Raw genomic sequence first — 14,513 nt, 5'->3', positions numbered from 1 at the left:
AATGTGAATTCAGCCCGTTTCTCTGACTTTCACTGTTAAGGAATGTGGGTCACAAGAATAGATGAACGTCCTGCAATCAGGACCCATGGACTGCAGGGTTCTATTTGCGTGGTTTGGTCGGTATCGCAGAGTGGTGTCTTGGTAGTGGAGATGTGTTTTGGACCTAATATGCAGCATTCTCATTTGTAATATCTTTCTTTTTCTGACTTCATTTTCCTCCTTTGCTCGTAGTTCAGCTACTTAGTTTCAGAAGAAAAAGTGTGTCTTGATATCATGCCTAAGGAGAGATTTTGTTTGTCAACCAAAAAACCTGTCCCCACATTGCAGCAAAGGCAACCTGCTAAATATTCTTTTCCAGCTCATATTTTTAAGTATGGCAGCATTACATTTAGTAAATTACTCTGTAAGGTAATAATAAGTAACTTGGGCAGGATATTTTTTCCCTTGATTTCACTCGGAGTGCTTTTGTTCTGGCTAAAACTCTCTAGAAGTTTCTAAAAAAGAAAGTAGGACTGTTTCTGGGAACATGAAATACAAAAATACATGTGAACTCTTACTGTGGAAAAATCTACCTCAGCTGCTTCAAGTGAGTGCTAAACCAGGATGCCATAATAGAAATTGTTAGACAGCCTTAACAGCCTTAACTTGTCTGTGGTTTCTGCGGTACAAGGTACATGCTGGTCCACAAATTGTCAACGTCTGAATGGTATACACTGACATAACTTCAGTGATTTTGCTGAAGATATGCTGATTTCAGCTATCTGACAACTTGCTTTTTTGTTTAGCATGAAGGAATGCATATATGCTTGTTCCTTGTGTCACTGAACTGTAAATGTCTGTATTATACACAAGTCAGTGCTCTTTGTGAGTGGGATTGTTAATATTGAGATTTTGTGTGATTTTTTTACTGGCAAACTTTGCATTCTACGAGGCAATGTGTTTAGAGATGCTTGTGGACATCAAAATATGTAAGCATAAAAGAAATATGTAGCACTTTGAAATGTCATGTTATAATGGCATCATTAGAACATGTTTTTTCTTTCAAGATTGCAATGATTTTCTTCTTAGTTTGTGGATTTTTCTTGTACATTGCTGTACTATTGTATCGAGCAAGGGAAAAACAGTGTGAAAGTATTATCTGTGCATTTTACAACATTAGAAGATAAAACAGTTCTGTTGGAAAGACAATGCGAAACTGTTTTAGAAAATGACAGCTCTTCAATTCAGTTTTATCCACTTGACACAACAAAGTAAACCCACTAAATTTTATTTTGCTCTTTTCTTCCACAACATCTCTTCAGAAATAATAATTCCTCTTGTGATCAAATCTAGGTTTTATATACATATGTATTTCAATTTTTTTAAATGCTAGGTGTATATATATCTGCGTGATGGAGGAGGGGAAAAAAAACTTCAATAGGCAGATAAATCCCACTTAAACAATGAACAATAGTTCAGCATTATTTAAAACTATGTAATTTATTCATGATGTTTCATTAGTTCGATGAAACTTTGTGTTGGAATAGATTTAAAAGTTCACAAATTTTAGTCATCTTTTAATACTTCACTCCTCCTAAAGTATTGCTGATATTCTCACTAGTACATGTATATATGTATTTTAAGATACTTCTGTAATACATCTGCATGCTATCTCATTACGTGTTCTAATGTCAGCATTAGATTGGTTGATGAGATTTGGAGTAGGAAACAAAGATAATAGGCCTCTATTCTGTTAGAATTTCTTTGGGTTTGATGTGATTTTAAAGGCAAGGTTGTCATTATTAGATGGTCTATCACAGCACTTCTAAAACAATACAGGGATAAAACTCTGAAAGAGTATAATCTAATTTGCTTCCGTCCTGTCTGCTGGTGCACCTGTTTATACTCTGTGTTTCTGTACGTTGCTGTTTGTTCATTTAACATTCAGAAATGGCACCAGAGAGGAGGCTGGTGTTCATCATGAAATGAAAAGGCATAGCCCAGCTACCCTCCTCTCATAACTGTCAGTGAGGGAGCAATTGTGATTAGGTCTTGGAGAACTTCTTTTGCCCTGGTTGTTTATCAGCCACCTGTGAACAGCTGTGTAACTGGGTGGTGAAACTCAAGGCAGTGTCATACAAATAAACAGGAGTCTGGTTTTGAGTGGTCCTGAGATCATATGTTTAATACAGACCCTGCTATAGGCATACTGAAGGCTCTCTTTTTCCCATTTTTGAGGATCACATTACTTGTATTGAAGTACCTAAAATGGGAAACATTTGAATAGAAAAATATTGTCTGTAATTTTTAAAAAGGCATTGATTATAATTGGTGTATTGAGTATAATTATTGTTTCATATTTTGTTAATCATAATTTGCCGACCTGGCTATCAGAGGAATGGTGTGTCAAGGCTGCTTTTTTAAGGAGAGCAGGGATGGCAGAAATTCTCATTTTTAATGTTAAGAGTGGGGAGAACCAACAAACAACTTATGAGAAGACATGAACTTTTCAAATGGGCTTTCTGCAAACCCCACAAAGGCATATAAATTTCAGCTCTGGTTCAAGGAGCAACATTCTGTCTGCTACAAATCCTTCCCATGTTTTTCTTTAGGTATTTTTGTTCTAATCCCTTTTTGTAAGAAGTGCTGTGAGGAAAACTTTTTCTCTTATTTATTTTTCTTTTCTTTTTTTTTTTTTTTTGGTAAACCTGACAGCTTTAACTAAGGTAGTTAAATTTTAACTAAATTTTTTTCAGCCTAATTTTTGACTTGGGAGATGTAACTTTATGTTCAGTCATCCAAAGGGAAGCTGAGAAGTATTTTTCCCTTGGAAAATATTTCTATATTCGAAAGGCAAATTTTTAAGTAAGTTTTTGTTTTTCTAGAATATATTAGAATTATGGCCACCTGATGAGGCTGACCTTTATATATAGAACTGGATTTGCTTATCCATGCAGAAAATTATTCCTGTGAACAGTTCTACTAAGGTGCTTTGAAGGGTGAAAGCTTTGTTCTTGACACAGTTTTTATTGTTTTGTGAAGAGAATGGTGGGAGCTGTTTCTCTAACACTGAAACTCATCTTTGAGAAATTCACCGTGCTAAATGAGAAGTTTTGAGATGCAGGTAACTAGAAGTAATGCCCTCTTTCTGAAACCTAAGACAAGCAAAATATACTGGCCTCATCCAGCTGATTGCAAAGAGAGGAGTAAGCAGGCACATAACAAAGCAGCTTGACAGGTAATGGAGATGATGTTTATTTGGAGACAAACTGTGCACCTTCAGATGAGTTTTTAAACATGTTAGATCAAGAGCTCTGTAAGCAGCATGTCTGCTACAGTGATGCGCAATTACTTATTTTCTGCGTTTAGAGAGCTGAAGCAAAAGTTGCCTCCTTTTACACTGTCCATTTTAACAATAAAAAGAACTTCTGTTTTGATCTGTAAAAGGGGCAAAAGTCTCCCCATTATACAAGACTGTCTTCCTCATTGTACATATCAACCCAGGAGCCTTTTCTAAGAGTAGCATGACACAATTTTTTTTTTGATGCTGTTTAGTCAGTGTGATTGAATGGATCTGATAGTGCCTTCTCATTTGCTTTGGGAAATGAGGAACAGAACTAAAATTAGAGAGGTAACCTGATCTTAGGAAACTGCTCAGGCACATGGGAGGTTGGATGCCAGAATGCTAATCCTGATTTTTATTTCTGGTGTGATGATGCTTGACCAGAGAAAGTTGTTTTACGTTCTTGGAAATAGTCAAACTGCAAATTTCTAGACTTGTAAAATTAAAATGTGCTTTTATTTTCTTTTTAAGTGTTAGGTCAAGTAGCTTTGTTTCAGTCATTGTAATTGCCAAGTGTTTATTACAGTATTAATTGTTAGTTCATTTGCTTCCTATTAAGCTTGGAATATTGCTGCGTCATGGTTCCTGGATAGTGTGGGCTAGAGGCAAAAAATTTTCCATGAAGCTGTTGTCAATTAGTTGTATTTTGTGTTTTTCTCCTAGAAACCCAGCTCAGTTCGTATTGATCAACTGGACCGTGAACAGTTCAATCCTGATGTAATTACTTTCCCTATTATTGTGCACTTTGGGATACGACCTGCTCAACTCAGTTATGCTGGAGATCCTCAGTAAGATGCTTTTCCTTCCATCTTTTGTTCAGGAACTCACTACTGTTGTTATTTCTGGCTTAAATAGGGCTTGTTTATGTGCTTAATTGAGCCTGATATAAAGCTTAGTGCTTATGACATTGGACACAAGCTCTTGTAAATTAGAGAATATAAGATATAACTTTTTTCTGGCATACTTCAGAATATGCTGAATTATGCATGCATATGCAGTATGAAATTTCTTAACCTGAGAACAGCTCTTCTGTGTCAGATGAGAAGTTCCTCAAGCTCCATGTTGTTTCTCTGAGAGGCCAGTGGCAGGTTTTAAGAGAGAGAACAGCGAAACAGGAAAGCACAGAGGGAGAAATACTTACCCAAGCTTCCTAATGTCTGTAGCATACAGACTTCTCAGCTAGAAGATATATTTATGTCATTTTGTTTAACAGCCCTGAGTTCTTTCCTCTTTAAATTTCTCAAATCACTAGTTGAATCATTTTATGCTACTGACAGGGAGAAGAGTCTGGGTAATCACTTCCCCAATACTATTGTGCGTCATATGAAAAAGGACTGACTTTTGTTTCAGAGCTGCTACTTAATTGTTTAATTAGATGCACTTCGAGTCTCACATCTAATAAGGAAGAATATAGCCATTTTCTGTTTGCTTTCTTCATGACATTTATGTTTCTTGCATACTGCCATATCCTACTTAATCGTGTCTTCCTGTACCTTGAAAGATCAAGTCTACATAGTGCTTCCTAGCCTGGAAGCTGTTGCATCCATGCTACTTTTCTCTGTACCTTCTGTATCCTGATAGATTTTGGGAGGAATGTTGAGAAGGAGCGGAGAGGGAATCAGGACTTCAGGTGGAGCAAGAAATACTGTTTCACTGTGGATTCATAAAGGGATGTACAAGTGACCATTGGATTTTGTTCCCAATTCTTTTTTTTAGCTCTGACAATTTCAGGGAACTCTTCCAATGTTTGGGAAATCTGTTTTCTGCACACTGACAGTATAGAGTCTGTCTCTGGTGTATGTATAGTTAAGGTTGTCTTTGTCCTCGTGCATTTTCCTCTGGTGTCTTTTAAGGATGTTGTATTTCAGCTGCAGTTTTGAGGTCCAAACACTCATATGCATATATGACAGTCATATTGTTTTACAACTGCTTGCTGAGAATTTTAGATTTAACATGGTAGGAAGTGGGAATAAAGAGTTGTTATCCAGATAAGAGCACTTTTCTTTTTTTGCCTTGAGGATGACTTTTATTTCTCTTCATCTTTTAGTTTTCTTGTCCCTCAAAAGGAAATAATTAGACTCAAACATATAAGAATGACCTCTACTTTGATGTTGAATTTATTAATATTTGTGAAGTTCTAGTACTTTCCACTGAAATCAGTATAAAGATGCAAACATCATTCTTCTCACACTTTTTTATCTTAACTTTCTTTAAAATTTCCTTGTGGGTTTGTTTTTGGTTTGGTTTTTTTTTTCCACCTCAAAGCTGCTTACAGAATGTAGGTATGCTTCTTTTTGTTAAAGTAACAAAGCAGTTTTTGTGAAAGAACTCAGAGGTACCATCATAAGTCTCAGCTTTAACTCTGGTGTAAGTGTGAAATTGGTAATGCACAGAGGAGATTTTCCTCTAATGTGTCTTTTATGTTTTTCTAATATGCAATTTTTTGGTAATGGTAATATGCTTATTAATTCTCAAACTTAATTGCAATGACAAAGCTTGTTTCACCCTTATCAATACTAACAGAAAAATGTGTATTGTAGATCATAGTTTCAGGTTCTTGTTTTAGGGTTGAAACCTCTTTGTGGCATTTGTTTTTTTCTTTTTGGTTGATTGTTCATGTACTCACTTTTCTTCTTTGGGTGGTGATTTGTCAGAAATAGATGTGCTATTCTGCAAATTGCAAAGGTGCAGAGAACGGAGCATGAGAAAAATCCATGGATTGACCATTTCAGATGAGTTCGTAGTCTGAAAAAATACCAGCATCTCTAGAGGCAGAAAGTATACATTCAAGCATGCTGCAGAGAAATAGCTATGGAAAAAAATGCCAATAGGAAAAGATCTGTTTATCTGCCTGTGAATGTGGGATCCTGGGAAGGCTGTGAAATAGTAAAAGAGCTGCTGCTTCCTTTGTTGCTAAGCCACTAATGTTAAAAATTCCTAATAAAACCACCATTCCAAGTTGGTGCTGAGGAGGATCTACTTTTAAATTGCAAATATAAGAAAAAAGATAAATAACTTGGGTAAACTTCCCTCTGTCCTCTAATTCCCTGCTTCCTATTCAAAGTCTGATTATATGGGTGCTCTTGAAAAAACTCTACAGATGTGATATTTTGAAGATAGCATTGTTTCCTCAGGACATAAGGTCCTTGCCATGATTCTCTTGGTTGCTCCTCCCATTGTAACTTTTGAACCTGTTGGTCAGTTGCAGCTAAATATAATGGTGGGATGTGGGATGTTGTCTACAAATGGAGTAAGTTTCGTGTAAGCTTGTGCTAGATTGCTGAAAGACTCTCACCGAGAAAAAAGTTCTATTATTGAGACTTGTGTAATTAGACACCCCCAAAATAAGAAAATGCTAGATGGTTGGAGGAAACCAGAAACCTTAAGTATGTGCTAACCACAGAGAAAACTTGAATTGCTGTTTCCATTCAGCACAAACCCATAGGGAACGAAACTTTCATTTCGCTGTTCACAGAATAACTTAATGTTGTGCATGACTTGTAGACCTCTTCCTCATGATTGAGGAAATATAAGGACAGACACTTCCTGGGAAGGGTTACTACTGCTTTTCAGTGAGGGATAGGCAAACCATGTGGAGAAGAGGGAGTTTTCACCTGCTTGAATTTTGTTATATTGCGAGCAAGTCTTTTCAGCATGTGGAGGTGGCCCTTTGGAGAGGATTGGCAGGTATCTGGGAGACCTGGGATCTGCCTTGAGCTTTGCTGTTCTTTACCTCACACTGCACACTACTTTGTTCACCCTGCTGGAGCAACTGCAGGGTCACTGTCACCTCTCTTAGAAAATGCTTTGGGATTATTTTTATTCTGGAGCAAAAAGATGCTTGTAGACAGTCTGTGTACGTTGTGTGCATTATTAGCAGCTGGCGTGTTCATGATGACAAACAGTGAGAGACTTTCGTTGTACTGACCAAAATATTTGTTTTCTGATTTTGTCGTTCAGATACCAAAAGCTGTGGAAAAGTTATGTGAAGCTGCGTCACCTACTGGCTAATAGTCCCAAAGTCAAACAGGCTGATAAACAGAAATTATCACAAAGAGAGGTATGCTGGACCTTCCTAGAATTGATAATTGAGCACTGTAATTCAGGATGGAATAAAGCCATGTGACTGCCCTGTTTATGGAAACAATAGAAATCTTTCACAAAAGATTTTCTTTTCAGGCTGTTAACAGAGATTTTATTTTTATCTATACTTGTTATTGGATGGGTTTTTTTCCTTTTTTCAGCTGTCAAACTACTGCAAGTTTTTTACCCAATGATAGAAATAATCATTATGGAACCATAATGTCTTTATAGCTGTTGCCATTAATGGTTTCAAGAATTAGCATAAAGAAGGACTTTTTATTTCACAATGTACTTTTAACTGGCTCATAATTTTAAGCATTTCTCTTCTGAGATAAGAACTGCCATCCTTGTGTTTGGTTTTAAACCATAATTTATTAGGTAATCTTAGTGACATTGCTTAAGATGTTTGACTTGAAATTGTGTGATTGCTGTGTATTTTTCTCTTTTTTTTTCCCCCACAAAAGTTATGAGCAATAAACATTTCCAAAATGCAAACGCTCAACTAATTGGGAATTAAAATCAGAAAAACAAAGACCCCCAAATATAGACTAAAACAGCTCTTAGGTATCTATTTTTTTTAAAATCTTGAACTGAAGCTTTGAATTTTTTTGGTGCCTGTTGATCGGGCACTCTGTAGAGAGTAAAGTGTACATAGAGGAGAAATTAACTTCTTGGGTACTGGATGGTATTTAATTAAATGGTGTTGTATTTCTATTTATTGATTAGAAATACTAATTATTCTTAAAATAATAGACTACCCTGAGTGGGGAGGGATCCATGAGAATCAGGGAGTCTAATTCTTGAGACTTCCCCAGTTTATTGTGTACCTTTGGTTGCAACTGTTTGATACTTTTGACATTGCATCTGATTTCTGTTATTGCTGCAAAGTGTAATATGCTGTTGCATGAGCAAGAATCTTAGTTAACATTTTATTCTTGCTGATGTTAAATAAGCCCTTGGCTTCCTTATTCGTAAATAAGAAAAAACACATAACATTGTGTCTTAACTGTGCTACAGTTGTAAGGGGAAAAAAATTTCATCCCTACAGGAGATGGTTTTGTTTGCCACAACTACTCGGAGCAAGTAGAAGGGAAGAGCATTGTTGTGTGGGCATCTTTTCATTTGGGGGTAATGGATGACTCATTTGTAAAATTCTATTGGTTTGTTTTTAAGAGAGTGATCATATTTTGCTTCAAAAAATAAAATGTTCTTTTTGTATTTAGGACTTACTGCTGATTTTTGTTTCTAGACTGTATTATCTATGATAACAAGTTTTTCCAGTAGTTTGCCATCAGAGAGGCATACAGGGCTGAAGCAGAAGCTTTATGTGAGGATAACTTATGTATTTTCCAGTGGAAAATACATAAGCTCACAAGGAGCTGTAGGACTGTACCTAACTGGTACATGGGCTTTTAAAGATTATGAATCATATATTATGAGCCAGTCAAACTGAAATACAGTTAGGTGTAGCAAATACTGTAGCACCTATCTCAGGAAAAACTCAACGACATAACTTTCAGTAATGCACAAGGGGGTGCAGTGCTGTAAGCATCTCTATTCCCTCTACCGTCAGTCATCCATTACTCTGAGGTTGTGCAATGGTATTATTTGTGACAAGGTCATGCCTGGGGGCTTTGTTCCTCTAACCTAACTTTGAGCGTTTACAGCAGGTGCATAAATTGGGACCTGAAGGCTCACTTTGAAGTCAGTGGAGGGAGAAATGCATTTTGAAGCCATTTATCCCCCTTCATTGAATATAAAAGGAGCCAGGGCTAACCAGCCTCCTACCCTAGACGCCTTTGCACTGAGGTGTCTGAGGTTTGATGAATCTGTGTCTGGACAGATGCACCTCTTGGAACTACTCTGGGAGTCTCTGTAGAACAGAAAACAGAGCCTGTTCCTGCCCAGATATGCTCACAGGCTTCAATCTGGAAGCTGGGGAGAGACAGCTTTGAGCAAGTGCCCTGTAGTGAAAAGGAGAAGGAGAGACGGGATAGGTTGCAGCTTTGAAGAGTTTTATGTTCTGAAGAAGGAAGAGCACTGAGGGAGTCTTTACTGTTAGTTCATGCTGTGTGGAGAGCTTCCAACCCCAGGGCTTTATAGCATTGGAACCAGGAGATCTTGATCCAGGGATGATTTGTTTTATCTGGTTTTCTTTCATTCCATTGTTACTGAAAAGATTTTCTTTTAATGATTCTGTCAAAATTTTTAATGATACTGACCCTTTCGTAGTTTCTAGGGACAAATAAACTGTTTGCACAACAGCAAACAGCAGTGGTCAAGGCAAAACAGATATTTTTTACATATTTTAATTGAAATAATATTGGTAGATTTCATCATCATAGTCTCCAAGACCAGCGAATGCTGACCCCTTTTCCAGACTGGGTGTACTAACATTGTTCAACAAAAACTGTTGCAAAGTAGTCAAGATCACAAAACCAAGGCCTTTCTTTTATTTAGTCTGTTTTACTCCTACTGAATGCTTCAAGCCAAGAGTACTCATGGTGATGGACTTGAATGAAGAGGTTGTTTTGTACATGGGATAAATAAGGTGCTTTCATTATAAGCACTTGAACTTTCTTATTTATCATATTGGATGTATGAGTTGGACTGATTTGTTCTGTAATTTGCAGTAAAAAATATAGTAACTCTGTTCTGTTCTTAGTCTACCAAAATCCTCTGTTTACACTGTATTCTAACACCTCTGCCACAGTCTGTGATTAGCATTTAACAGATTTGTACGAGCCTTAGAAACTGCACACTAAAAGTGAACCTTAAATGGGTGTTGTGAGCGCACTCGTGTGCACACTGATACTGCTTTGTTGTAGAAAGTTCTTCATAGGAGTTCTGTTCTCTCCCTGTTTAGGAAGCACTGCAAAAAATTCGTCAGAAGAACACAATGAGACGTGAAGTGACCGTCGAGTTGAGCAGCCAGGGATTCTGGAAAACTGGGATACGCTCTGACGTCTGTCAGGTGACTAAACTGCAGAGATGTCTGGTTTGTTTTCTTTCTTGATAGCTGCCATTTACCTCTTGCAAAGTTTTGCTGCAGTTCTAGACTGAAGAACCAAATGGAAATGAATCAGTAAGTAATGAATCAGCTCAGTAAGATCTGTTGATTTAGGGAACTACTCTAGTGTCCTGTCCACTCCCTTCACACACACAAAAAAAGATATTTTAAAATTTTTATTTGCTTGCCATTGGTTGATTAACACAGGGGAGAGGGGTTAGGAATGTCCAGCTTGAGGCTGGATGTTGAGTCTACTGTGGACGTCTAAAGTCTTCTTAATCCACCAACTAGGTTGGTTTTAGATATTTTAATTTTATTGTATTTTTCTATTTAGATAGTTTAAAAAAAACAAGTTTTACATGGAAGCATGAAGAAATATCATTTTACTTAAAAGAAAGTTAAAAAACCAAAAACCCACCATAACTAACTTTTGGATTAAAACAGGTAAGCCTCAGTAGAAAGATAGCTTTCAGATACTATATTTCATATTCATGACATCTCCAAGGAAAGATCTCCAAGGAGTAGAATATCTGTCAGATCCTATTCTGAAGCAGTTGACAGCCACCAGCTTTGTGGAAAGCAAAAATTATGCAATTTTTATACAATATTGTAATAGTAAAGTTCAAGTAGTTGTAACAGCCAAATAATTATTCTAGATGTATACTTGCATTATTCTTTTAACTGTTTTTCTGGAGATGTTATTCAAGAATTAAATGTACGCAACTTAATATTAACTTAACAGAGTGAAGTATAAACTTGGAGGGTTGCTAGGCAAAGGTGTAGGTAGAAATCCTGTTGTAAGTCTGATAAGACCAAAGGGGAAATTCTAGAGGGAAAGAAATGCTAATAACTTAAATTGCTTTTTTTCTACCTGAAACGTTTCTTGTGCTTCTACTAGTGCTTCTGAAGTGGAAGAAAGAGAATAGTGGGAAAGTATCTTCTCACACAGCTGAGGAAAATTACAGCCCTTTTCTAATTTTTTGTTGTGAACTGTGTCTATTTTTACAGCTTAAGTAAACAGTGTAAATTTCCAATTTAGGAGCTTTGTAACAAGTCTGTGTTACTCGGAATATCGTGTGATTCATTTCTTAATGTCTTGGATATTCCTTTTCGTTTGTTGTTGAAGGACAGCAAAACACCAGAGAATGATGAAAATAAAGCTGTTTCACAGTTTTTCTGCCCATCTGCAGCCATAACATCTAAATCAGCTAGTTCTGGTATGAAGGTCCTTTGATTTGATTTATTTGAGAGGCCAAGAGTAGGCAACTGTATGTCTGTGAAATGAAAGATTGCTGCTGTTGCTACATGCTTTTTCCCAGATTAAAGAAGACTAAAACTAAATACGCATAAATCAACTCTGGGGGCAGAGCTAAAGTGCAGCGATTTAAAATTACTGCTTTTAAAAGCATTAGAGTTTAGAAGATTGAAAGTCTTCTAAGTCACTCTTGATAGATTATACTTACTCTAAGTTCCACATCGCAGTAATGACACTGGTCTTTGCAGTCTCAGAAATTAGCAGCTTGAAAGGGGAGGAAAAATGGTGAGTGGAATGTTCAAAAAAATTTAAAATGGTTGTGTTCTGACAGGCTCACTTAAAGTTACCCAGTAGATCAAGTGCAGTATTTGGCCACTAAGCTGGGCAGCACTTATTATAAAGTCTGATAAGATGGGACCATGCTGAGAAGATATCTCCGTCTCCCCATTCCACCCAATTGTTGCTTGTATTGTTGCTGGTATGCCCTCAATAGCAGTGTTAAGTGTTCAGCATGAACATCATACATTTAAAAATATTTAAGATCACCTGCTTCCTCTTAGTAGCTTCAGATCAGGAGCATCTGCCATCCTGGGGGATGGTAGCACTAGCTGAGGGCACCTGAGAGAGTCTCTGCCTTGCCATGTCAGCTACAGCAAGAAAAAGACACCCAGAATATTTAAAATTGTATCTATTTAAAAACAGAAAAGCAATAACCTGTATGTTTATAGCCAGATGCAAGTACCAAGGTTATGGAATAACTCCTGTGGCTATATGGTTTCAGAAGACTTTTTAATCACTAGCCAATCTTTAGCCTGATAAATTTTTTAAAAGATATATTTTATTTTCTTCTAAAGACATAAAATACATAAAACATCAGAAACGTCAAATAGTTATAATCCAAGATGACAGATATTAATTCAATCAGTCAAGTAGTTAGTGCCATCAAAGTAGCACTTTGTCAATATGATTGCAAGAGTCAAATTAAAGTCCTTCTGTGTGCTCCCAGGGATCTGTCAATTCTTTGTTCACTGCACTAGAGCTGATAAAAGTCTAAAACTTTGTATTTCAGTCCTTAAAGGTAGGACCACATGTATTGCTACAAAGAATGTTAAACCTTTGTTGAGCGACTCTTTCTGTCTAGTACAGTGGAGCATACAGGCAGGGAGGCAGAACTGTCCTGTGAAACAGTTTTGGGTTGAGTTATTTTGGGGTTTTCCATTAACTCCTTCTCTGAAGGAACACATATAAAGCACACCTTTACAGTTTATATAGCAATAACAGGAAATGTTCTTATAAATTACCCTGAGAAAACTCTAAATTAGTGATGTGATAACAAAATAAAACTTCATTTACACTTTCTTAGTTTGCTTGGAGTGGTTTTGCATTTTTGTGCCTTTCAGGAATCCAGGGAGTCTTTTTCTTGCTGTTATCTGGTTATTTCCGTCCAACAGAAACAGAGTAGGAGGTGCTGGTTGACAGCTGGCTGAACTGGAGCCAGCAGTGTGCCCAGGTGGCCAAGAAGGCCAATGGCATCCTGGATTGTATCAATAATAATATGGCCAACAGGACCAGGACAGTGATTGTCACCCTGTACTCGGCACTGGTGAAACCGCACCTCGAATATTGGTTTCAGATTTGGGACCCTCACTATAAGACAGATGCTGGAGCAAGCCCAGAGAAAAGCAATGGAGCTGGTGAAGGGTCTGGAGCACAAGTCTGGAGCAGCTGAGGGAGCTGGGGTTGTTTAGCCTGGAGAAAAGGAGGCTCAAGGAGGATCTTATTGCCCTCTACCATTACCTGAAAAGAGGCTGTAGAGAGGTGGAGGTCAGTCTTTTCTCCCAGGTAATAAGTGACAGGACATGAGGAAATAGTCTCAATAGTACCAAGGGAGCTTAAAATTGGGTATTAGGGAAAATTGCTCCACTGAAGGGGTTATCGAGCACTGGAACAGGCTGCCCCAGGAAGTGGCAGAGTTACCATCCCTGGAGGTATTTATAAAGACATTTGGGACGTGGTTTAGTTGGTGTAGTTGGCAGTGTTAGTTTAGCAGTTGAACTTGATGATCTTAAAGGTCTTTTTCACTCTAAATGATTATGTGATTACCTTTCAGCTCTGCATTCAGTTCTCAAGAATTTCACAGTCTTTTACTTAAACAGAAAGTAGTGCCATTGGTTAGTCTTAATTTCTTGATCTTGTAACACTCAACAGTCTGTATCTTCTGCTGTTCTGTCTTTAGTGACCTGCAGAAATCTGTAATGTCATTTATTCTGTAAATTATACATCATCTACTTTGTGTGCTTGTTTTTCTTGGTTCTCTCCATGCTATATACTCATTTCCTGTAATCATACACCATCCTTTTTCTGAAATTAATTGTGATAGCCATCGTATTTTGATGCCCTTAAAACACACCATTCTTTTGAATATATTCATGTCATGTCACTAATAGGAATGATTAGAAGAAATTAAAGTGTCACAAAAAGTCACATGCACAAAAGTCTTTAAATCCTGCATTTCTCCTCTATCTCTTTTCATTCTTATGGAAGATTTGTGATGTTGATGTAGTACTTGCTGTACTACTGTACCGATAAACTGTACTACTTGCTTATTTCAACCCAGATGCATCCAAAGTCAATATTAGCATAGAATTTCTGCTTTTAAATACTTAAAGAGGGAGACTCCTGTTGTTACAAGGTAGAGTTGTTGGGTTTTTTTCAATTTTATTGATGTTTTCCCCAACAGAAAAATATTGTCTGTTTCCTAGATGATCAACCAGCAGCCTTTCTGATATTTCTTTAGCACTTAGGGCCAAAAAATGCCAGACTACAGCATTTGAAAAATCCCT

The 14,513-nt window shown here is 37.1% G+C and overlaps 1 protein-coding gene across 2 annotated transcripts in view; it reads left to right on the top strand.

Moving 5' to 3' along the window:
• Window positions 1-14,513, top strand: part of DROSHA (drosha ribonuclease III) — a 70,742-nt gene that overhangs the window by 23,722 nt on the left and 32,507 nt on the right. For both annotated transcript variants that reach the window (XM_017809363.1, XM_017809364.1), the window contains 3 exons: window positions 3,986-4,110; window positions 7,283-7,382; window positions 10,272-10,379. In XM_017809363.1, the coding sequence (XP_017664852.1) occupies window positions 3,986-4,110; window positions 7,283-7,382; window positions 10,272-10,379 (333 nt within the window). The remainder of the gene's footprint in view (window positions 1-3,985; window positions 4,111-7,282; window positions 7,383-10,271; window positions 10,380-14,513) is intronic.

The sequence above is a fragment of the Lepidothrix coronata genome, unplaced genomic scaffold, assembly GCF_001604755.1.
Source record: "Lepidothrix coronata isolate B3197 unplaced genomic scaffold, Lepidothrix_coronata-1.0 Scaffold26, whole genome shotgun sequence".
NCBI classification, from domain to species: Eukaryota; Metazoa; Chordata; class Aves; order Passeriformes; family Pipridae; genus Lepidothrix; species Lepidothrix coronata.
The sequence above is the reverse complement of the archived record's forward strand: the minus strand, read 5'-3'. Positions and strand labels throughout refer to the sequence as shown.